Source organism: Rutidosis leptorrhynchoides, chromosome 3 (genome assembly GCF_046630445.1).
Source record: "Rutidosis leptorrhynchoides isolate AG116_Rl617_1_P2 chromosome 3, CSIRO_AGI_Rlap_v1, whole genome shotgun sequence".
Taxonomy (NCBI): domain Eukaryota; kingdom Viridiplantae; phylum Streptophyta; class Magnoliopsida; order Asterales; family Asteraceae; genus Rutidosis; species Rutidosis leptorrhynchoides.
This window is the reverse complement of record NC_092335.1, coordinates 207,050,468-207,076,728: the sequence shown is the minus strand read 5'-3', so window position 1 is coordinate 207,076,728 and position 26,261 is coordinate 207,050,468. Positions and strand designations below refer to the sequence as shown.

General features: G+C 34.4%; 1 protein-coding gene and 1 non-coding gene across 2 annotated transcripts; both read right to left on the bottom strand.

Annotated features, from left to right (window-relative positions):
- Window positions 1-9,506: 9,506 nt before the first annotated feature.
- On the bottom strand, window positions 9,507-9,578 carry TRNAC-GCA (transfer RNA cysteine (anticodon GCA)). Its single transcript has one exon. It is a non-coding gene; the product is annotated as a tRNA-Cys (tRNA).
- A 464-nt stretch (window positions 9,579-10,042) lies between these two features.
- On the bottom strand, window positions 10,043-13,312 carry LOC139897178 (uncharacterized). The gene is made up of 3 exons (XM_071879851.1): window positions 13,155-13,312; window positions 11,467-11,521; window positions 10,043-10,553 (listed from the first exon to the last, which is right to left on the bottom strand). The coding sequence occupies exons 1-3, from the start codon at window positions 13,293-13,295 to the stop codon at window positions 10,198-10,200; spliced, it is 552 nt and encodes a 183-aa protein (XP_071735952.1). The 5' UTR covers window positions 13,296-13,312; the 3' UTR covers window positions 10,043-10,197.
- Between the last annotated feature and the right edge of the window lie 12,949 nt (window positions 13,313-26,261).

The following is a 26,261-nucleotide window of genomic DNA, read 5'->3' as shown; positions in this document are numbered from 1 at the left end:
CTATAACTATAACAATCTTATTTCGAGTGGAAATCTTACTTGAACTTGTTTTTCGTGTCATGATTCTGCTTCAAGAACTTTCAAGCCATCCAAGGATCCTTTGAAGCTAGATCAATTTTTCTAATTTCCAGTAGCTTTATCCATAAAACTTTAGGTAGTAATGATGTTCATAACATCATTCGATTCATATATATAAAGCTATCTTATTCGAAGGTTTAAACTTGTAATCACTAGAGCATAGTTTAGTTAATTCTAAACTTGTTCGCAAACAAAAGTTAATCCTTCTAACCTGAATTTTAAAATCAACTAAACACATATTCTATATCTATATGATATTCTAACTTAATGATTTAAAACCTGGAAACACGAAGAACACTGTAAAACCGGACATACGCTGTCGTAGTAACACCGCGGGCTGTTTTGGGTTAGTAAATTAAAAACTATGATAAACTTTGATTTAAAAGTTATTCTTCTGGGAAAATGATTTTTCTTATGAACATGAAACTATATCCAAAAATCATGGTTAAACTCAAAATGGAAGTATGTTTTCTAAAATGGTCATCTAGACGTCGTTCTTTCGACTGAAATGACTACCTTTACAAAAACGACTTGTAACTTATATTTCCGACTATAAACCTATACTTTTTCTGTTTAGATTCATAAAATAGAGTTCAATATGAAACCATAGCAATTTGATTCACTCAAAACGGATTTAAAATGAAGAAGTTATGGGTAAAACAAGATTGAATAATTTTTCTTGTTGTAGCAACGTGAAAATTGGTAACAAATCTATATTAATCATATTCTAGCTAAATTATATTGTATTATACATATATTCTAATATATTATGTAATCTTGGGATACCATAGACACGTATGCAAATGTTTTGACATATCATATCGACCCATGTGTATATATTATTTGGAACAACCATACACACTCTATATGCAGTAATGTGGGAGTTAGCTATACAGGGTTGAGGTTGATTCCAAAAATATATATACTTTGAGTTGTGATCTAGCCTGAGACGTGTATACACTGGGTCGTGGATTGATTCAAGATAATATATATCAATTTTTTTCTGTACATCTAACGTTGGACAACTAGTTGTAGGTTACTAACGAGGACAGCTGACTTAATAAACTTAAAACATCAAAATGTATTAAAAGTGTTGTAAATATATTTTGAAAATACTTTTATATATATGTACATATTTGTTATAGGTTCCTGAATCGACCAGTGGCCAAGTCTTACTTCCCGACGAAGTAAAAATCTGTGAAAGTGAGTTATAGTCCCACTTTTAAAATCTAATATTTTTGGGATGAGAATACATGCAGGTTTTATAACTGTTTTACTAAATAGACACAAGTAATCGAAATTACGTTCTATGGTTGAATCATCGAAATCGAATATGCCCCTTTTTATTAAGTCTGATAATCTAAGAATTAGGGAACAGACACCCTAATTGACGTGAATCCTAAAGATAGATCTATTGGGCCTAACAAACCTCATCCAAAGTACCGGATGCTTTAGTACTTCAAAATTTATATCATATCCGAAGGGTGTCCCGGAATGATGGGGATATTCTTATATATGCATCTTGTTAATGTCGGTTACCAGGTGTTCACCATATGAATGATTTTTATCTCTATGTATGGGATGTATATTGAAATATGAAATCTTGTGGTCTATTGTTACGATTTGATATATATATATATAGGTTAAACCTATAACTCACTAACATTTTTGTTGACGTTTAAAGCATGTTTATTCTCAGGTGAATATTAAGAGCTTCCGCTGTTGCATACTAAAATAAGGACAAGATTTGGAGTCCATGTTTGTATGATATTATGTAAAAACTGCATTCAAGAAACATATGTCGATGTAATATATTTCTATTGTAAACCATTATGTAATGGTCGTGTGTAAACGGTATATTTTAGATTATCATTATTTGATAATCTACGTAATGCTTTTGAAACCTTTATTGATAAAATAAAGGTTATGGTTGTTTTAAAAATGAATGCAGTCTTTGAAAAACGTCTCATATAGAGGTCAAAACCTCGCAATGAAATCAATTAATATGGAACGTTTATAATCAATATGAACGGGACATTTCATCAATGGTTCAATAACCTACCTGTGCTACTCATCATTTCTACCATGATTTGAGGGAACGCTTCTTACTCAACTTTCACAACATGAGAGCATCCAGGACATTTTATCAATAGATACATTCGAGAAGTCGCGTGCATCCCCAAATTGGCAGAATCAAAGAAGGTTTCAAGATTCATTCACGACATCTGTAGAGATCGCCACTTACAGTGAAAGAGGACACCAGAGACACAGGTCAAAACTATCAGAGAAGTGCAAGAGCATTTGTGCGCAGCTGAAGACACCATAAATAGTCATGGTCTTCGTGATGACCATGACTCACCTAGGGGAGGGCGCAATTCGCACAACTCTCACATAGCGTACCAAGATAATGGTCCTTATCAGCACAACAATGACAACAGGTGTGGGAAGACCCATGGACATCACGGCAGCAACAGTCAACGAAACAGGAACCGGGAACATAATCAAATGCTCATCAAAAACCTGGCGAAGAGTCTCAAAGAAATTCTTGTGACAGAACTAATATCGCAGACTTTTGGCAGGCCTGCGCGCATGTCAGAATACGCAACGCGTGACAAGTCCAAATTCTGTGACTTTCATGATGACTATGGGCATGAGACTAACAGGTGCAAAGTGTTGACGGATAAGGTGGTTGCGTGTTTAAAGCGAGGTGAGCGTCAACATGTGAAGGAGCCTAAGTAACGATCACGCAAGGAACGATCACGCAAGGAGCCTAGGACATTGGTTTCTCCTAGCCACACCCGCGCAGAATACAAGATCTGCAAGTCATGATTATAAGTGATAGGGTTGGTCGCCCTTGACCTCAATCCAAAGTGTTGGCACACTTAGAAGGCTCTCGATGTGCAGATACTAGGGTGTGTAGTTTAAGTCTATGTTGTGTGTACGACAACATATATGATAAATTACGCGCTGACATGCCTTGAGTATAATATATGATTAACAAATTTAACTTGTTTAAGCCACACATATTGAAATGTCCCGTTCATATTGATTATAAATGTTCCATATTAATTGATTTCGTCGCGAGGTTTTGACCTCTATATGAGAGGTTTTTCAAAGACTGCATTCATTTTTAAAACAACCATAACCTTTATTTTATCGATAAAGGTTTTTAAAAAAAATACGTAGATTATCAAATAATGATAATCTAAAATATACCGTTTACACACGACCATTACATAATGGTTTACAATAAGAATATATTACATCAAAAATAAGTTTCTTGAATGCAGTTTTTACACAATATCATACAAGCATGGACTCCAAATCTTGTCCTTATTTTAGTATGCAACAGCGGAAGCTCTTAATAATCACCTGAGAATAAACATGCTTAAAACGTCAACAAAAATATTGGTGAGTTATAGGTTTAACCTATATGTTATCAAATCATAATAATAGACCACAAGATTTCATATTTCAATATACATCCCATACATAGAGATAAAATTCATTCATATGGTGCACACCTGATAACCGACATTAACAAGATGCATATAGAATATCCCCATCATTCTGGGACACCCAACAGACATGATAATTTCGAAGTACTAAAGCATTCCAAATTCCAGAATGGGGCTTGTTGGGCCCGATAGATCTATCTATAGGATTCGCGTCAATTTGGGGGTCTGTTCCCAAATTCTTAGGCTACCAAGCTAAAAAGGGGCATATTCGAATTCGATCATTCACCCATATAATGTAGTTTCATTTACTTGTGTCTATTTCATAAAACATTTATAAAATTTCATGTATTCTCATCCCAAAATATTAGATTTTAAAAGTGGGACTATAACTCAATTTCACAGATTTTTACTTCGTCGGGAAGTAAGACTTGGCCACTGGTCGATTCACGAACCTATAACAAATATGTACATATATATATCAAAGTATGTTCCAAATATATTTACAACATTTTTAATACGTTTTAATGTTTTAAGTTTATTAAGTCAGCTGTCCTCGTTAGTAACCTACAACTAGTTGTCCACAGTTAGATGTACAGAAATAAATCGATATATATTATCTTTAATCAATCCACGACCCAGTGTATACACGTCTCAGGCTAGATCACAACTCAAAGTATATATATTTTTGGAATCAACCTTAACCCTGTATAGCTAACTCCAACATTACTGCATATAGAGTGTCTATGGTTGTTCCAAATAATATATATAGATGGGTCGATATGATATGTCAAAACATTTGCATACGTGTCTATGGTATCCCAAGATTACATAATATATTAGAATACATGTATAATACAATATAAGTTAGCTAGGATATGATTAATCATTCAACAATTCAATCCATTTGCGCTGCCTCATGTTCAGTTGTTTCTGATTAAATATGTGTTGAACACTTTTGTGGTTGGTATATATAATACTTTTGACCCCATATAAATAGTGCCTCCAAGTCTTTAATGCAAAAACAACCGCGCCTAATTCCAAATCATGCGTCGTATAATTCTGCTCGTGAATTTTCAATTGTCTAGACGCATAAGCAATTACTTTCGTTCGTTGCATTAATACACAACCGAGACCTTGCTTTGAGGCGTCACAATATATCACAAAATCATCGTTCCTTTCAGGTAATGATAATATAGGTGCCGTAGTTAACTTTTTCTTCAACTATTGAAATGCTTTCTCCTGCTCATCCTTCCATTCAAATTTCTTCCCTTTATGCGTTAATGCAGTCAAGGGTTTTGCTATTTTGGAAAAATCTTGGATGAACCTTCTGTAGTAACCAGCCAGTCCTAAAAATTGGCGTATATGCTTCGGAGTTTTCGGGGTTTCCCACTTTTCAACAGTTTCAATCTTTGCCGGATCCACTTGAATACCTTCTTTGTTCACTATGTGACCGAGGAATTGAACTTCTTCCAACCAAAATGCACATTTTGAAAACTTAGCGTACAGTTTTTCTTTCCTCAACAACTCTAGCACTTTTCTCAAATGTTCTTCATGCTCTTGGTCATTCTTTGAGTAAATAAGTATGTCATCGATGAAAACAATGACAAACTTGTCGAGGTATGGTCCACACACTCGGTTCATGAAGTCCATGAACACAGATGGTGCGTTAGTCAATCCAAACAGCATAACCATAAAATCGTAATGACCGTAACGCGTCCTAAAATCAGTCTTCGGAATATCATCCTCCTTCACCCGCATTTGATGATATCCAGAATGTAAATCAATCTTCGGATAAACCGACGAGCCTTGTAGTTGATCAAATAAGTCATCGATTCTCGGTAGTGGGTAGCGGTTCTTGATGGTAAGTTTGTTCAACTCTCGGTAGTCGATACACAACCTAAATGTACCATCCTTCTTCTAGACAAACAAAACAGGAGCTCCCCACGGTGATGTGCTTGGTCGAATGAAACTACGCTCTAAAAGTTCCTGTAACTGACTTTGTAATTCTTTCATTTCACTGGGTGCGAGTCAGTATGGAGCACGAGCTATTGGTGCAGCTCCTGGTACAAGGTCTATTTGAAATTCAATGGATCGATGTGGGGGTAATCCCGGTAGTTCTTTCGGAAATACATCGGGAAATTCTTTTGCGACGGGAACATCGCTGATGTTCTTTTCTTCAGGTTTAACTTCCTCGATGTTTGCTAGAATGACGTAACAACCTTTTCTTATTAGTTTTTCCGCCTTCAAACTACTAATAAGATTTAATTTCGCGTTGCTCTTTTTCCCGTACACCATTAAAGGTTTTCCTTTTTCACGCATAATGCGAATCGCATTTTTGTAACAAACGACCTCTGCTCTCACCCTTTTCAACCAGTCCATGCCAATTATTACATCAAAACTCCCTAACTCGACTGGTATTTAATCAATTTTAAACGTTTCATCCCCCAGTTTAATTTCTCTCTCCCGACATATATTATCTGCTGAAATTAATTTACCGTTTGCTAATTCGAGTAAAAATTTACTATCCAAAGGCGTCAATGGGCAACTTAATTAATAGGATCCGGGAGGCAGGCAGACCGGGTTTGAATCCTGAATGGATCCGGGAGAAAACCCCTTGGGGTCAATATGGATATCCATATTTTGGCCAGATTAATTAATAGGATGGGCAGAGCGAGACTTGAACCCATGACCTAACCCCCAGCCCCAATACACAAGGTGAAGGGGATGTCGTTGAAGCAATGCTTCGTTGGCCTTGGACAATGCTGAATTACATTGACGTGCTTCTCGATTTTGATCTTAGAAGTGTTGTCTGGTGTAGTCAATGGTATATTCAATACACGCTTTGATCGGCATCATACGGGCATGACGTAATACATTATTGAGGGACTCAGCAATATTTTTTGTTGTGTTAGCCCAATGACTCATGTCTTTATCCCTATACACAGTCCACATGCTTAAATCATGCAAATGTTATCAAGCCTCTATACTAGCTTGTTTGATGGCTTTGAAGGAATTCTTATAGAGTATTTGATTGGATGTCAAACCGGCTGTCCAACACAAGTGTTTGAGTGATGCAACTTTACTAAATTTGCTCAATAATTTGCTACGAACGTGGCACAAACAGTACCTATGTTCCCAACCGATATGTTTGAGCACCCATTGCATGTAGGATACCTTAGTGTCGATCAGAGATGACACACAAGTTTATGTTTCCATCAACATGTTCTTGGAACATTTCCAAAAACCAAGACCAACTATCGTTAGTTCCTTCATCACCTATTGCGAAGTTAACGAGTATAATTTGATTGTTAGCATTTTTCCCAACAGCTTACCCTTGTAACTACCTTTTAAATGGGTGCCATCGATGCAAATGATCACAATACACTTTTTATATTCTTTAATAACTGGACCAAATGCCCAAAACACATATTTGAATGTGTCGACACCTTCTTCAATTCGAGGTCCATTTTGAAACTTAACAATTGTATCCGAATTGGTATAAACTAATTCATTTAAATACTTTGGTAGATGAACAAAATTACTTTCTCAAGTTCCAAACAATCGTTCGATTGCAATACGCCTAGCATTCCATGCTTTAGCGTAATGCACATCCACATGCCATGTATTTTTTATTTGTGCTTGGATGTTTTTAACATGAAAAGAAATGTTTAAACTTACTTGATGGGAAATTTCACTATTTTACTAGCAATTAAGCTATAGGTTAAACAACAGTTGTTGTTTTCCAAGACGTTTCCATAACAAGTGTGTTCATCTTTCCATTTTGAAATTTTCCATACCCTGGATCTATTTTGACATGAACCACTTACATTCCAGCAACAATAGTATCTTTCTTGTAGACCCTTATAATTTAGGCTAGTTGTTCTACAATTTTCTTGCCAATAACCCGACCTGCTATCTTTAACAATGATTTCTATATTATTGTTTATATTCCATTTTTGAACAGCATATATAAGTTTGGATTTGTTCTGGAACATCATTCCTTTTGTAATAAAACTGGTCTCTTTATCATAAAAAATCCATGAAGCTTCTTGGTCATCATAGAAAGGAAAAGTATTACTAGCTTCACCTTCATTAACAACCCCGAAACGTGAAACTGGGGCAGGCTCCGGACATGGTTCCACTTCCTCTTCTCTACCTTCGTCACCATAAACATTCTCTTCAACACTATAATGAGAAACTGTATTGTCGCTTGCAGTGGACATACCATCATCCGAGTCTACTACATTATGTTCTTCATCCCGTCGTTGTTATTCTTCATCTCGTCGTTGTTATTCATCATCAACAACCGTTGACCGGTTGTGAGATGTTAATGGACCACCTTCCACAGTTTGAATAAGATCCAAAAAACCTGAACTTTGTGTGGTTGAAAGCGTTCCTCACACTTAATTTTAATTTGAACCTGATAGGTTAGATCATTCTGAGAAATAAAATAGATTGTTTCCAAAGTGTAGTCGTCGCTAAGTTCATTTTTGCATTCATTTCTATTTAAAAGAACTCACAAGATCATTTTCAACGTATGTGATTTTTGATCTGCCCCTACATAATTATAAGCCATTTGGTTTAACTGCATACTGTTAACCTTGGTGTTCAACACAAAACTCCTTCTATTTGTTGTGTCATCAACACTAAGCCAACCATTTTATAAAGAAATTTGGCCTCCCCAAACACGAATTGTAGTCATTTTTTGAATGTGAGATTAGTGTTTATTGTAATTTCAAAGGATGATTTTGTTGATATATGAAACTCAGTTTGTTGTGTTTGAGATGTAATTATGTTCTTTGTGATGTTGTGTTTGAATTGATGATAATGGTGCTATAAATAAATGTAAAAAAATAATAAATCTGATAATGATGAGATATGGTTTTAGTCCATTATTGCTGTGTTGCAGACAGTAAAACCGAAGTTTCAAACTTCAGATTTATTGTTTTTCTCCAAATCCGGAGTTTGAAACTCCGGTTTAGGGTTTCGGTGTTAGGTAACTGCAAAAAGGGACAAATCCGAAGTTTAAAACTCCGGTTTTGACAAAACCGGAGTTTCAAACTCCTGTTTTCCCATTTTTATAAAACTTTTTCCCTTTTTTCTATTTTTGGAAACAATGTTAAAAAAAACACTATTTAAAAAATCCATTATATTTTCACCGTCAAAATTTATAAATAAAGCCACTACAATTGCGCATTAACTATTTTGCAGTTACCTGACACCGAAACCCTAAACCGAAGTTTCAAACTCCGGATTTGCAGAAAAAGGGACAAATCCGAAGTTCAAAACTTCGGTTTTGACAAAACCGGAGTTTCAAACTCCCGTTTTCCCATTTTTATAAAACTTTTTTTCCATTTTTCTATTATTGTTAACAATGTTAAAAAACATTATTTAAAAAAATCCATTATATTTTCACCGTCAAAATTTATAAATAAAGTCACTACAATTGCGCATTAATTATTTGTACTGTATAAGCATTTAATGCACAATTGTAGTGAATTCATCATTTTTGTTGGTGAAAATATCACTTTCTGTTATAAATACAAAACTAAGATTTATATGGGTAGTTAATTGATAGAACAGCTACAGTTTGGTATATGGGTAGTTAATTAATCCAATTTCTACAATTTGGTACTTTGTTCAGCTCTTAAGAAAGAAAACAAGTTGGTACATTGAAGATTTGAAAAAAGATTGTATATAAAGAAAATTAAAGGATAATGCACAATTGTAGTGAATTCATCATTTTTGTTGGTGAAAATATCACTTTATGCTATAAATACAAAACTAAGATTTATATGGGTAGTTAATTGATAAAACAGCTACAGTTTGATATATGGGTAGTTAATTAATTCAATTTCTACAATTTGGTACTTTGTTCAGCTCTTAAGAAAGAAAACAAGTTGGTACATTAAAGATTTGAAAAAAGATTGTATATAAAGAAATTAAAGGATAAAAATTATTAAAATTTTAAGGGCCCAACCGGGTTCGAACCGGTGACCTATTGATCTGCAGTCAATTGCTCTACCACTGAGCTATGGACCCTTTTTTGTTTATTATGTTTATTACCTTTAATACTATTTATTTACCAAGTTAAGTCCTAAAGTTTAGTACTCAGTAAATTGTTTCAGACGCAAAGCAGCTAATACACATTCAAGAATATCACAGAATCTGATAAAGTTAGTTTTAACATCTTAAAAAACTTACAACATTGCTTGCATAAAATGCAACATCAAAACAATCTTGCATGCTACTCCGTACCTTTTGTTTAAGCTTATATGAGTATAAAGATTATTAACAATAAGTTAAGTTCAGGGAAAACTTGAAGATATAGAATTTTCTTTAAACTTAAATACTTGTTTATTACTTATGTTTTCTGTTTGTGCATCATTTTGAAACCTTCAACACCATCGCTTACTTCATCAAACACCTCTAGTCTCTTCCACAATTGCACAAATCAATTAAACGAAAAATAGAAAATATAACAGACTCATTAAATGAAGCACATATCAAGAAAAACATAAACCATTAAAATAAGATAATATAATATCTATCAAGTTACATCCATAACACATCCTGAAGTAGAAACATACAGACCATCGATGCAAATACTCATCGATCAAAACAGGCGTCAACTGTATACCCTACCTCGAAACTACGCTAATCAAGTTTCTTCGGACAAAGGTTTAGGTTGTATCGGATTAGCTGCCCGAAAATCCTCTTTAGTTCTACCATAATAAGCTGCTAATACACTCGTTGAGTAGGTGATGAAATTCCAACCAAAAGCGGACCCACCAACAACATAACTACCCACCGACACTTCTTGCTTCTCAGTAGGAACATGTCTCTCCTCTGAAGGTTTTCGGATGAAAATTTGTTCCTTCTCTAATGGAGTTTCTGTCGGTTTAAGATCAATCGGCTTTTTCTGATCATGACTTGAGTCAGCTTCGGTTTTACATTTGTCCATGGTGATTGTACCCGATGTCATATCTTCATATAGCTTCATCAAGACTTTCATTTCTGCAGAATGTTTTAAAATGTTATAGTGTAACAAATTTATACTACGTATAATATTAGAGGTGGGAGGATGGGTGGGTTCTGCAGGTTGGGTAACAGGTCAAAACATGAAATAATAATTGCTACGTGCGGTAAGTTGTCTTTTTAGAGACCATCTTAAAATAAAAATAACTAACACAATTTAAGCTAAATATACTTTCACTTTAGTTCCATTGTAAGCTATATAACCCAAAAAAATACCATTGCAGTTCATAAATTTTCAAATCGTGTATCTATGTAAACAAATTGTTACCTGTTACCGGATGGACGGACCGGTTAAAATACTTATGTGGAACGTTTTTTCTTTTAAAGATGACATTGAAATGGATCAATATTTTCTTTTTTTATTGTCCGTTTACATTAACACACGATTTTAAAGTTTATGACCTACACTAGTAATTTATGAAGTATATAGCCTACAATGGAGTAAAAGTGAAAGTATATGAACTATTTGTAGCATGGGGGATTAAATACAGAAGATCTCAATCCTACGTGTAATGACATGTCAGCGACATACTTGACGACACGCCAGCACGTGTTTTTTTCCACTTAAAAAAGTTTTGTTCGTTGACATTAACATACGATTTTAAAGTTTATAGCCTACACTAGTATTTTATGGGGCATATAGTCTACAATGGAACAAAAGTGAAAGTATATGGCCTATTTGTAGCTTTAACCCTTAATTTTAATACAATTTTATGGACATCTGACCCGTGCAACCCATTCCCTTTTCAGTTAACCTTAATAATTTGATCCGTTTATGATAAACCATAACCTTGTTAAACCAATTGATAAAGAGATGGGCGTAACTTGTCGCAGCTTATATAAAAATATAAATGGATTCATTTGAAACCATCAGATTATTACAAAGACTTACGTTGGTTTATTTCAGAAGCAGCTTTGGAAGTCTTAAAGTCTGGAGTCCGAAGAACCTTTAAGATAAGAGAAACCAACCATAAAATGTAAAAAATCACGTTTTAATCGGATAAAACAGTGAACTGATGATAAACCATTGTGCGCATTATAAAAAGAAAAGCTTATAGTACATGGTAGAACTTTTTGATGCAGGTTCACAATTGTTACTGAATCATGTGAGACAGAGTTCAAGGTAATTAAAGAAAAATGAAGTAAACTTTTGATTTTCAAAAGTCAAAGCTCAAAAGTGATTATAGTTTCCGACATAGAAAATCAAGATATATGCATCAAGATATATGCAACCCACACGACAAAAAGAAGTCAAAAGAAGACTCTAATACCAGATGAAGGAGATAATAAGTTAAAAGCATAAGACTTTCGCTTCAATCTAGTTACAAGGTTTTTCTAGACACTCATTGTTGTCGCTAAAAAAACTTTAATCCGAACAAAAAATGAGTCACATACTGATCAACCATGTTCATAGCCATATCTAAATTTGCTTGAATCACATGAGATACACACATTCGATATATCAACATTTAACAAATACTACATATTCAAAGTAAATTTAAATATGGTATGCATGTATTGACCTGTTAATGAAAAGTTAAAGATAATCTGACCAATAATGTAAATAGTGCTCACATTAGTCTTCTTTAATAATTTTCACAACATTAATAGCATAAGGTTAAGGTATTACACGAGCAATTCAAACAGAACTTTCCTTGAATAACCCTAATCCATTTGGTAAGGAAATATGTGACAAATTCCAAATAAATTACAAATTGTTTACTATACCTGTATGCCTATATAAGTGAGATCACAGGGGTGTTCATCTGTTCGGTTTATAATTTTTTTCGATTAAATAGGTTTGGTTTATTCGGTTTTAAAATTTTCTCGTAGTAAAACCTAAAACCAGGCAGAAAACCGAATTCATACATCCAAAACAATACAAACTACAAACTATACACGATTATATGATATGATACAAATTCCATAAACCTAACCATTAATGATTTAATATGTATTATTTTTTAGTCAAATTAGGGTCACAAAGCAAGAAAATTATGGATGTATGCGAATTTCCATTTGTTTATCAGTCACGTGATTAATAAATTTAGTGATTTTTCAAAACTATTAACTCTTCAAATTTTCAACCGAATTCAAAAATTCATACATATATGTTAATATACAAAAAGAATGATATTTATTAAATTCAATTCAGTTTTGAATTTGGTTAACTTGAATTAAAAAAAAAAAAACCCAAAAACCAAAAATGCTGAATTTGGTTACGATTTTATAGATCAAAAAACTACTTTTCAAATCCGATTTGATTTTAAACCGGTTTCGTTTTGGTATTCAAATTAAATGATTTCATACATGACCATAAAAATCATAGATTGCAATCAGTATAAAAAATGCTAAGATAAAAATTGTAGCTTTTAGGGCAAAGCTATCAATTTCTGTAAACAGATAAAAACCCTAATCAAATCATAACAAACATAAACTAACAGAAGAGATGAAAAACAACTAAACAAACTTTACAGAAATGAAATTAAGGTTTATAAAAAAGTTGTTCAACATACGGAAGCTAAAAAATTCATTTTTTTTTTTTTTTAGATTTGCTGTTGTTATAGATTGAATAAGTACCTCAAGAAAATGGGGACGAAGATCCTTAACAAGGGCACGCATCTTGAAGTAATTTGATTCTTGAAAATCAGAAGCATTGCGCTTTTTTGAATTTGAGTGCAGATTTTGAGCAGCAGCAGCAGCAGGATTTTGAATTTCCATTTGCTAATGGTAGATGAATTTTGAAGGAAGCAAGAAGAAAGTTTGTGAACTTTGAGTCGAGTCTGCTTGATTTAAGCTACAGTTATTTAGACATTTACACACTTAACCCTTTCATTTTCTTATTTAAACGTATTTAGTCCTTAAAGTATATCTACATGCACTTAAGTTGACCGGACAACAAGTTTCTCCAATCTCACCATAAGACCACCTTTAATGCGGCGTGTTGGTGTGTATGTGTTGGCCAACACGCCACCTAGCACCCCATAACAAGGCGTGTTGGTGTGTATGTTGGTCAAGTGCATCAAGTGAGCACGTAAAAGTTTTAGGCGTGTTGGGTATTTTCTCCACTTTTTAATTAGTTTTTATCCCCTTTTTCACCCAACTTCCAATCAGATTTTAACACATCACCCAACACGCCACTTAACACTCCACCCCATTACACACCGGTATGTCAACACGCTCATCAAGCACCCCACCCTACCCAGCAACAAGCCCATCATCCCTTTCAGGGATAAAGATGGTCTAAGGAGTTAAAAGATATGCTGTAAAATAGTTATCTAATGAGTTTAAAGAGTGCGAAGTCACGCTGGTTCGAGCTAACTAAATATTGTCTCGTGGCATGGATCAAGGGGGATGCGCCCCAGCGAGGGTTAGGGGCCAGACAAAAATACTACTCCGTATTTGGTGTTTCTCGTTAAAAATGAAGGGTTACACAAAACTTATTTTCAATTGCCTAATTTTGAATTTATTTATATGTCACTAGAACAAATAGGAAATACATACAAAAACTATGATATTTTTTATTCTGCATTAAACAGGTTTCTCTCATCTAATGCTCCCTTTGTTCCAAAAAGTAAATGATTGCCAGTTTGTTTTTTAAGCTCAAACTTACTAACTTTTTTTATTTCCTTGTTGATATGGATTTTGAACCTTTTCTAGCAACATTTGAGAAACAGATATACTCGTATTCTTTTACTGTAAGCTCTATAATATTTTCAGTGACCGCCAAAAATAAGTGGCTTGTGACTTGTGAGTCGAAATATTTCAAATAAAAGTACAGTTTGAAATGGGTAGGGCCGGCTAACCCTTAAACACATTTTGAATCTATTAGCTTGAGCTGTATAAAGCAATCATTATTGCTAAAAATATATACACGAGTTGTATGGTTACCAGAGTAATCTAACTTTTGGTTGCGACCTAAAATTTCGCGGTCATGGTTTGAAGTTTCTCGGTCATGAACGAGAATCATGCATCAATTCTTTGCGAATTAAGAGGGCATTTTTTGCAACCTTTTATTTTTCCGAGGCGATTTTTTATAGTTCGTAAAAAAAAATGAGCATTTTCGTTAGCTAATATTTCATACAAAATGACTGTAACTGCACACGGAGTGGGTGTGTGTTCCCCCACTCCGTGTCCCTATAATCAATCTGATAAGTATTGAATCAAAAATCAAGTTTTTTTTTTTTTTGGGGGGGTAAAGGGATGACCCGGTAATTTTATAAAGAATAAGAGAATGATACAATGAGTTCAAATGCTACAAGTAAATCTTATAGCCATACAACAACCAACTAGACTAAAAAGCTACAAAAAAGCAGATAAGCCTAGCCCACCAATACACATCAAAAATCAACTTAGGATGACTCTCAACCAATATGACTTGTTCCCTCTTTTTTTTAGCTAATATTCGAATTTGATTTGATTCAAGTGGCCCGTTTATATAAAACACACCCAAATTGACATTCATAATCGTTCAAAATAGTCACCTCCATATGGATTATAGCACAAAGCTTCTTTCCCTTGCAGACTTCCAGTTTAGCACAACCTATATTGTTACATTCTGCAAAACACTGTTTCGTAATTGAGCTGCCAATCGAATTAATCAAAATTGGATTGTTTTCCTCGCTCGCTTGATTCGATTATTCCATCAAAAGTAACCCTCGAGTAATACATTTTTACTGTCTTCTTTATGTTCAAAGGTCTTCAAACCAGCTCCTTGGCTAATCGTTATTGCCTTAACGGATACATTTTTGTTGTGTACACTCCAAACTGGCAACACTTCCACCACCAGCTTCTGTATCAAGTTTTCCTCAACCCCCTTCAAAATCTCATCAAAGTCATCATAACACCCTCTTAAATCCAACAATGCACTGCACAGTCCTTGGCTTGCAATGCTCCAAGATTGTGGTTAATTTTAATTTATCCAAAATTACAGTTTCGATCATATCCCATGTTCAGATTCAACGCCCATCTCCTTGTCCGTCAATATCACAACCTTTGAAGCTGCTTCTTCAAGGGTAACAAAAGGAACCTAGATTTCAGGATTTTATTAGATTGCTGATAACAATTATTACTACATCAAATATGATTACAGAAATCATATCATCCAAATGAATTTATTTTAATAATACTTTTTATGGTAGGTATAATGCTACATTGGGTAACTTTTGATACGTTCGGTCAATTTGTCTAATTTCCTTTTAAGTAAACTTTCACAAATTTACCCAAACAGCCCATTGAAAAAACCTACGAATCAGACATAACCTCAATCGAACCGTTCATATGTAAATGGGTCAAAAATGTCACCTGAACAAAAGATGGTTTTAACCCACCTAAAACACATATATTATTCGCTTGACTTGAAGTCGGGAAGGAAAAATGAAAGCATGGAGCTCCTAAATATAAGGGAAAATATAAAGCCTGACAACAACACATATATTATAAACCATGTATATCAATGCGTATAGCAATATAAAGATACGGGAGAATGATAAATACAACAATCCCTAGAGCATAATAGAAATAAACAGATTCTTCTGGTGGGAGCTGGAAAAGAAGGATGATTGTGGCAAACGTCAATATTAGGTCAAGAACCAGAACTGGATTGAGCATTTTCACAATCTTTTGAATGTATTAATTGGGGAAGAAAGAAGATTATAGGAGTGGTGAAAATAAATGAAACGGAAGAGGTCAATTTATAGCGAAATATCAGACATAGCAATCGAGGCAGATTACGCATTTAATCAAAGGAAATCCTAATTTCCTTAAATTCCGAAGAATCAAATCTTATTTAGATTATGAAGATTTTCTATTCCTTAAATTCCGGAAATCAATCGTTACTACGTCAAAAGATAAGACGCATCTCTATTCTTCATTTCACTCTATTACGATAACTTCTCTTATACGCTTCGAGTAATTGGATTGTTTTATCCATATTATTCAACGGTGATAAAAAAAAAATTCTATTTATCAACTCATATTCGTCATGAAAACATTTTTATTGTTAGCCATGACGACCTCACTCAAATTTCGGGACGAAATTTCTTTAACGGGTAGGTACTGTGATGACCCGAAAATTTCTGACCAAATTTAAACTTAATCTTTGTATGATTAACATTTCCGACAAGATAAGAAAAGTCTGTAAAACTGAATCTCAAAATTTTTGAACTACTTTTATATATTTAAATACCCTTCGGTTGTTTTCGACGATTCGCGAACAATTATATGTAAATAGATACATATATACTATAACTTGAAAAGGTAACAATGTATTAATTATTTGATACCGTACATTAAACTTATTGGTTTAAATATTTATTTGAATATATATGATAAGTTGAAATATTTATTATTAAAATTTATTTATAAATAACTTCCAATGTGTATTTAAAAACTGATTTATGTATATTAAAAAGATATATACATATATATAATTTCAAGTTATTTAGTAAACGATAGTAACATTTTCAAATTGCTACAGTACCCAAAATGCTACAGTATTTTTGAAAATCACTATTTGCTACAGTGAAAATTGACAGTGAATTGCTACAGTGGTATAGTTTATGGATGATTTAAGACTATATTTTGACAAAGGTACGAGTCACGAAATGTAAAATGCAAGTTTTCTAAGCGTACGAAAATGCGTTCGAGAAACCGGAACCGGGACATAAGTCGAGTGACGACGTACGACATATCGGAACAAAAATTACAAGTCAACTATGCACGTGAATTTAATATAATATATAATTAATTATATAAATTATATATATTATATATTAATATTTATATTATGTCGACAAAGATAAAAACAAACGAACCAGGCTGGTGACAGTTGGCCATGCGATCGCATGGCCATATGCCCATGAAACCATGCGATCGCATGGAAGGAGAAATCAGGCCATACTATAAAAGCTCGACCATTTCTGTAGTGACCCGAACTTTTTCATGTTTATATATATTAATTGAGATTGATATTTACATGATTAAATGTTTCCAACATGTTAAGCAATCAAACTTGTTAAGACTTGATTAATTGAAATATGTTTCATATAGACAATTGACCACCCAAGTTGACCGGTGATTCACGAACGTTAAAACTTGTAAAAACTATATGATGACATATATATGGATATATATATAGTTAACATGATACTATGATAAGTAAACATATCATTAAGTATATTAACAATGAACTACATATGTAAAAACAAGACTACTAACTTAATGATTTTTAAACGAGACATATATGTAACGATTATCGTTGTAAAGACATTTGATGATATTCATACATGATAATATCATGATAATATAATAATTTAAAATCTTATTTGATATTATAAACATTGGGTTAACAACATTTAACAAGATCGTTAACCTAAAGGTTTCAAAACAACACTTACATGTAACGACTAACGATGACTTAACGACTCAGTTAAAATGTATATACATGTAGTGTTTTAATATGTATTTATACACTTTTGAAAGACTTCAATACACTTATCAAAATACTTCTACTTAACAAAAATGCTTACAATTACATCCTCGTTCAGTTTCATCAACAATTCTACTCGTATGCACCCGTATTCGTACTCGTACAATACACAGCTTTTAGATGTATGTACTATTGGTATATATACTCCAATGATCAGCTCTTAGCAGCCTATGTGAGTCACCTAACACATGTGGGAATCATCATTTGGCAACTAGCATGAAATATCTCATAAAATTACAAAAATATGAGTAATCATTCATGACTTATTTACATGAAAACAAAATTACATATACTTTATATCTAATCCATACACCAACGACCAAAAACACCTACAAACACTTTCATTCTTCAATTTCTTCATCTAATTTATCTCTCTCAAGTTCTATCTTCAAGTTCTAAGTGTTCTTCATATATTCTACAAGTTCTAGTTACATAAAATCAAGAATACTTTCAAGTTTGCTAGCTCACTTCCAATCTTGTAAGGTGATCATCCAACCTCAAGAAATCTTTGTTTCTTACAGTAGGTTATCATTCTAATACAAAGTAATAATCATATTCAAACTTTGGTTCAATTTCTATAACTATAACAATCTTATTTCAAGTGATGATCTTACTTGAACTTGTTTTCGTGTCATGATTCTGCTTCAAGAACTTCGAGCCATCCAAGGATCCGTTGAAGCTAGATCCATTTTTCTCTTTTCCAGTAGGTTTATCCAAGGAACTTAAGGTAGTAATGATGTTCATAACATCATTCGATTCATACATATAAAGCTATCTTATTCGAAGGTTTAAACTTGTAATCACTAGAACATAGTTTAGTTAATTCTAAATTTGTTCGCAAACAAAAGTTAATCCTTCTAACTTGACTTTTAAAATCAACTAAACACATGTTCTATATCTATATGATATGCTAACTTAATGATTTAAAACCTGGAAACACGAAAAACACCGTAAAACCGGATTTACGCCGTCGTAGTAACACCGCGGGCTGTTTTGGGTTAGTTAATTAAAAACTATGATAAACTTTGATTTAAAAGTTGTTATTCTGAGAAAATGATTTTTATTATGAACATGAAACTATATCAAAAAATTATGGTTAAACTCAAAGTGAAAGTATGTTTTCTAAAATGGTCATCTAGACGTCGTTCTTTCGACTGAAATGACTACCTTTACAAAAATGACTTGTAACTTATTTTTCTGACTATAAACCTATACTTTTTCTATTTAGATTAATAAAATAGAGTTCAATATGAAACCATAGAAATTTGATTCACTCAACACGGATTTAAAATGAAGAAGTTATGGGTAAAACAAGATTGGATAATTTTTCTCATTTTAGCTACGTGAAAATTGGTAACAAATCTATTCCAACCATAACTTAATCAACTTGTATTGTATATTATGTAATCTTGAGATACCATAGACACGTATACAATGCTTCGACCTATCATGTCGACACATCTATATATATTTCGGAACAACCATAGACACTCTATATGTGAATGTTGGAGTTAGCTATACAGGGTTGAGGTTGATTCCAAAATATATATAGTTTGAGTTGTGATCAATACTGAGATACGTATACACTAGGTCGTGGATTGATTCAAGATAATATTTATCGATTTATTTCTGTATATCTAACTGTGGACAACTAGTTGTAGGTTACTAACGAGGACAGCTGACTTAATAAACTTAAAACATCAAAATATATTAAAAGTGTTGTAAATATATTTTGTACATACTTTGATATATATGTATATATTGTTATAGGTTCGTGAATCAACCAGTGGCCAAGTCTTACTTCCCGACGAAGTAAAAATCTGTGAAAGTGAGTTATAGTCCCACTTTTAAAATCTAATATTTTTGGGATGAGGATACATGCAGGTTTTATAAATGATTTACAAAATAGACACAAGTATGTGAAACTACATTCTATGGTTGAATTATCGAAATCGAATATGCCCCTTTTTATTAAGTCTGGTAATCTAAGAATTAGGGAACAGACACCCTAATTGACGCGAATCCTAAAGATAGATCTATTGGGCCTAACAAACCCCATCCAAAGTACCGGATGCTTTAGTACTTCGAAATTTATATCATATCTGAAGGGTGTCCCGGAATGATGGGGATATTCTTATATATGCATCTTGTTAATGTCGGTTACCAGGTGTTCACCATATGAATGATTTTTATCTCTATGTATGGGATGTGTATTGAAATATGAAATCTTGTGGTCTATTATTATGATTTGATATATATAGGTTAAACCTATAACTCACCAACATTTTTGTTGACGTTTTAAGCATGTTTATTCTCAGGTGATTATTAAGAGCTTCCGCTATCGCATACTTAAATAAGGACGAGATTTGGAGTCCATGCTTGTATGATATTGTGTAAAAACTGCATTCAAGAAACTTATTTTGTTGTAACATATTTGTATTGTAAACCATTATGTAATGGTCGTGTGTAAACAGGATATTTTATATTATCATTATTTGATAATCTACGTAAAGCTTTTTAAAACCTTTATCTATGAAATAAAGGTTATGGTTTGTTTTAAAAATGAATGCAGTCTTTGAAAAACGTCTCATATAGAGGTCAAAACCTCGCAACGAAATCAATTAATATGGAACGTTTTTAATCAATAAGAACGGAACATTTCAGTTGGTATCCGAGCATTGGTCTTAGAGAACCAGAATTTTGCATTAGTGTGTCTTATCGAGTTTGTTAGAATGCATTAGTGAGTCTGGACTTCGACCGTGTTTACTTGAAAAATGATTGCTTAACAAATTTTGTTGGAAACTATATATTTTTAACATGTGAATATTATGTGATATATTAATCTCTTAACGCGTTTGATATTATGTGATAGATGTCTACCTCTAGAACAAGTCCCATTGACTCACCTAATAATAATGAAGAGTCAAATGTAAATTGGAATGATTCGTGGACTGATTCACAAGTTCCCGAAGAGGAACCGGAAGAAGAGTCGGAACCGGAAGAAGAATCGGAACCGGAAGAAGAATCAGAACCGGATGAAGAAATAGAACCGGTGGGGGAAATAATAAAACGGTTAAGTAAAAGCAAATCCTCAACCAACCGACCAAGGTTAATGATGGTCAATGGTGTTTCCGCCAAGGAAGCAAAATATTGGGAGGATTACCAATTCTCCGATGAATCGGATTCCGACGAGAATTCCGATAATGTTATAGAAATTACCCCAACTGAATTTAAAAAGGCAAAAGAAAATAATAAGGGAAAGGGCATAAAAATAGAGAAATCTAATTCCAACCCCGATGAACTTTATATGTATCGTCAACCCCCGAAGTCCTTAAGTTGTAACAATGACCCGGGAACCTCTAAACCACCAGGTTTTTCTAAACCAATGTGGAAAACGACGGCTCGTATTAGGGGAACATCATATATCTCTAGAAACTTGGCAAAACGAACCAAAACCGAAGAAGAAGAAACAAGTGAGTCGGAATAAGATAGTTGTATTCGTGTGGTGTAATATATGTAATATAGTGTGCTTATGCTTTATGATATATGTAAAAATTGCTTGTATTAATAAGTAATTTTTTTTATGAATCTAACTCTTGTCTATTTTACAGTATAAAAACACAAAATGGATAGACAACCCAATATTTTAAGAGACCTACCCTGAGACATGATTGATGAAATCTTGTCTAGAGTCGGTCAGAATTCTTCGGCACAACTATTTAAGGCGAGATCAGTTTGTAAGATATTCGAAGAACGTTCAAAGAATGCCTTGGTTTATAAAAGGCTTTCGTTCGAAAGATGGGGGATATCACATTGGGAAATCCATAAGTTACGATGTGTTTACTTTGACGCATATATTGTGGGGAACCCAAATGCTATTTTACGCAATGGGTTAAGAAATTATTTTGACTCAATATATCCGAATATTGGACTTCGTGATTTAGAAAAAGCGGCTAACATGCAACATAAAGAAGCATGTTATGCTTACGGATTAGTAATGTTCGCTTCTCACCAAAGTGAGAACAAGAACATCGGGCTACAACTATTAAACAAAACGTTCCCACAAGTGACGGAGTCGGTAATTGGGGTAAGAAATGAGGTTTTTAGATTGTTACGGGACTGTTGGACATTACGTAACCCTCGCCCCTTTGACGACGTTACAACACATTGTCTTATCAACAGCCATAACGGTTATGTTCCACAAGACCAAGGATGGGAAGTAATCCTAGTAAAACCAGAATGCATGACTTGTTTCTGGACGTATGAATTACGTGTCTTTATTGCCTTTGCTGAACGACTTGTGTACTAGCTAGAATTATCTTCACAACCATCTTGTATCAAATTTATTGTGTGCTATATTTCATGCTATATGTAAAATAAGCGGTATTGTAAGTTTGTAAAATATTGTGTAAAAGTTTGAACGCAAAATATTATTATAATCAGTTTTTCATATAGAATTGTAGTAGTTGAATTGTATATTAGCTACTAAGTATGAACTTAACGGGTAGGTACTACCCGAATTTAAACTTATAAAACGCTAATATGAAGAAAAAGCTTTTATAAATGAGTTCATATTATGCTACGAAATACTATTAACTACTCTTAATATTCTGTATGATTAACTTGTTCCATTTGACTATTTTGAAGGAAATGGCACCGACTACTCGACACACCGTGAATATGAATGAAGAGGAATTCCGTACTTTTCTAGATTCAAACATAGCCGCAGTACAGGCTGCGCTACATACCAACAATAACCTTGGATCTAGCAGTACAGGAAATCGTGTAGGATGCACCTACAAAGAATTCACTGCCTGCAAACCTTTGGAATTTGATGGAACCGAAGGACCGATCGGATTGAAACGGTGGACCGAGAAGGTCGAATCGGTGTTTGCCATAAATAAGTGTACTGAAGAGGACAAAGTGAAGTACGCTACGCATACCATCACAGGTTCTGCGTTAACATGGTGGAATACCTATCTAGAGCAAGTGGGACAAGATGATGCGTACGCACTACCGTGGTCAGCATTCAAGCACTTGATGAACGAGAAGTACCGTCCCAGAACCGAGGTCAATAAGCTCAAGACAGAACTTAGAGGGTTACGAACCCAAGGATTTGATATTACCACGTACGAAAGACGATTCACAGAATTGTGCCTATTGTGTCCGGGAGCATTCGAAGATGAGGAAGAGAAGATCGACGCGTTTGTGAAAGGATTACCGGAAAGAATCCAAGAAGATATAAGTTCACATGAGCCCGCCTCCATACAACAGGCATGTAGAATGGCTCACAAACTAGTGAACCAGATTGAGGAAAGAATTAAAGAACAGACGGCTGAAGAGGCCAATGTGAAGCAAGTCAAAAGAAAGTGGGAGGAAAACGGTGATAAGAATCACCAATACAACAACAACAGCAAATACAATAATAATCGCAACAATTATCCCAACAATCGCAACATCAATCGCAACTGCAATAAACGGCCCAACAACAACAACAACAACAACAACAACAACAACAACAACAACAATAACAACAACAACAACAACAACAACAACAACAACAACAACAACAACAACAACAACAACAACAACAACAACAACAACAACAACAACAACAGCAACTACAACAATCATCCCAACAACAATAACAACCGCAACAACAACAACAATCAGAAGCAGCTATGCCAAAGGTGTGAAAAATATCACTCGGGGTTCTGCACCAAATTTTGCAACAAGTGTAAAAGAAATGGTCATAGCACGGCGAAGTGTGAGGTCTACGGACCAGGGGTTAACAGAACGAAAGGAACAAATGGTGTCGGAACGAGTAATGGCGGAGCAAGTAGTGTCGGAGCAAGTTATGCCAATGTAGTTTGTTATAAATGTGGAAAACCGGGCCACATTATTAGAAATTGCCCGAACCAGGAGAACACGAATGGACAAGGCCGCGGAAGAGTTTTCAATATTAATGCAGCAGAGGCACAGGAAGACCCGGAGCTTGTTACGGGTACGTTTCTTATTGACAATAAATCTGCTTACGTTTTATTTGATTCGGGTGCGGATAGAAGCTATATGAGTAGAGATTTTTGTGCTAATTTAAGTTGTCCATTGACGCCTTTGGATAGTAAATTTTTACTCGAATTAGTAAATGGTAAATTAATTTCAGCAGATAATATATGTCGGAATCGAGAAATTAAACTGGTTAGCGAAACATTTAAGATTGATTTGATACCAGTAGAGTTAGGGAGTTTTGATGTGATAATCGGTATGGACTGGTTGAAAGAAGTGAAAGCAGAGATCGTTTGTTACAAAAATGCAATTCGCATTATACGAGAAAAAGGAAAACCCTTAATGGTGTACGGAGAAAAGGGCAACACGAAGCTACATCTTATTAGTAATTTGAAGGCACAAAAACTAATAAGAAAAGGTTGCTATGCTATTCTAGCACACGTCGAGAAAGTACAAACTGAAGAAAAGAGCATCAATGATGTTCCCATTGCAAAAGAATTTCCCGATGTATTTTCGAAAGAATTACCGGGATTACCCCCACATCGATCCGTTGAATTTCAAATAGATCTTGTACCAGGAGCTGCACCAATAGCTCGTGCTCCTTACAGACTCGCACCCAGCGAGATGAAAGAACTGCAAAGCCAATTACAAGAACTTTTAGAGCATGGTTTCATTCGACCAAGCACATCACCGTGGGGAGCTCCTGTTTTGTTTATCAAGAAGAAAGATGGTACATTCAGGTTGTGTATCGACTACCGAGAGTTGAACAAACTTACCATCAAGAACCGCTACCCACTACCGAGAATCGACGACTTATTTGATCAACTACAAGGCTCGTCTGTTTATTCAAAGATTGACTTACGTTCCTAGTATCATCAAATGCGGGTGAAAGAAGATGATATTCCAAAGACTGCTTTCAGAACACGTTACGGTCATTACGAGTTTATGGTCATGCCGTTTGGTTTAACTAATGCACCAGTTGTGTTCATGGACCTTATGAACCGAGTGTGTGGACCATACCTTGACAAGTTTGTCATTGTTTTCATTGATGACATACTTATTTACTCAAAGAATGACCAAGAACACGGTGAACATTTGAAAAAGGTGTTAGAAGTATTGAGGAAGGAAGAATTGTACGCTAAGTTTTCAAAGTGTGCATTTTGGTTGGAAGAAGTTCAATTCCTCGGTCACATAGTGAACAAAGAAGGTATTAAGGTGGATCCGGCAAAGATAGAAACTGTTGAAAAGTGGGAAACCCCGAAAACTCCGAAACACATAGTTTTAGGACTAGCTGGTTACTACAGAAGGTTCATCCAAGACTTTTCCAGAATAGCAAAACCCTTGACTGCATTAACGCATAAAGGGAAGAAATTTGAATGGAATGATGAACAAGAGAAAGCATTTCAGTTATTGAAGAAAAAGCTAACTACGGCACCTATATTGTCATTGCCTGAAGGGAATGATGATTTTGTGATTTATTGTGACGCATCAAAGCAAGGTCTCGGTTGTGTATTAATCCAACTAACGAAGGTGATTGCTTATGCGTCTAGACAATTGAAGATTCACGAACAAAATTATACGACGCATGATTTGGAATTAGGCGCGGTTGTTTTTGTATAGCACTACTTATATGGGGTCAAAAGTATTATATATACCGACCACAAAAGTCTTCAACACATATTTAATCAGAAACAACTGAATATGAGGCAGCGTAGGTGGATTGAATTATTGAATGATTACGACTTTGAGATTCGTTACCACCCGGGGAAGGCAAATGTGGTAGCCGATGCCTTGAGCAGGAAGGACAGAGAACCCATTCGAGTAAAATCTATGAATATAATGATTCATAATAACCTTACTACTCAAATAAAGGAGGCGAAACAAGGAGTTTTAAAAGAGGGAAATTTAAAGGATGAAATACCCAAAGGATCGGAGAAGCATCTTAATATTCGGGAAGACGGAACCCGGTATAGGGCTGAAAGGATTTGGGTACCAAAATTTGGAGATATGAGAGAAATGGTACTTAGAGAAGCTCATAAAACCAGATACTCAATACATCCTGGAATGGGGAAGATGTACAAGGATCTCAAGAAACATTTTTGGTGGCCGGGTATGAAAGTCGATGTTGCTAAATACGTAGGAGAATGTTTGACGTGTTCTAAGGTCAAAGCTGAGCATCAGAAACCATCAGG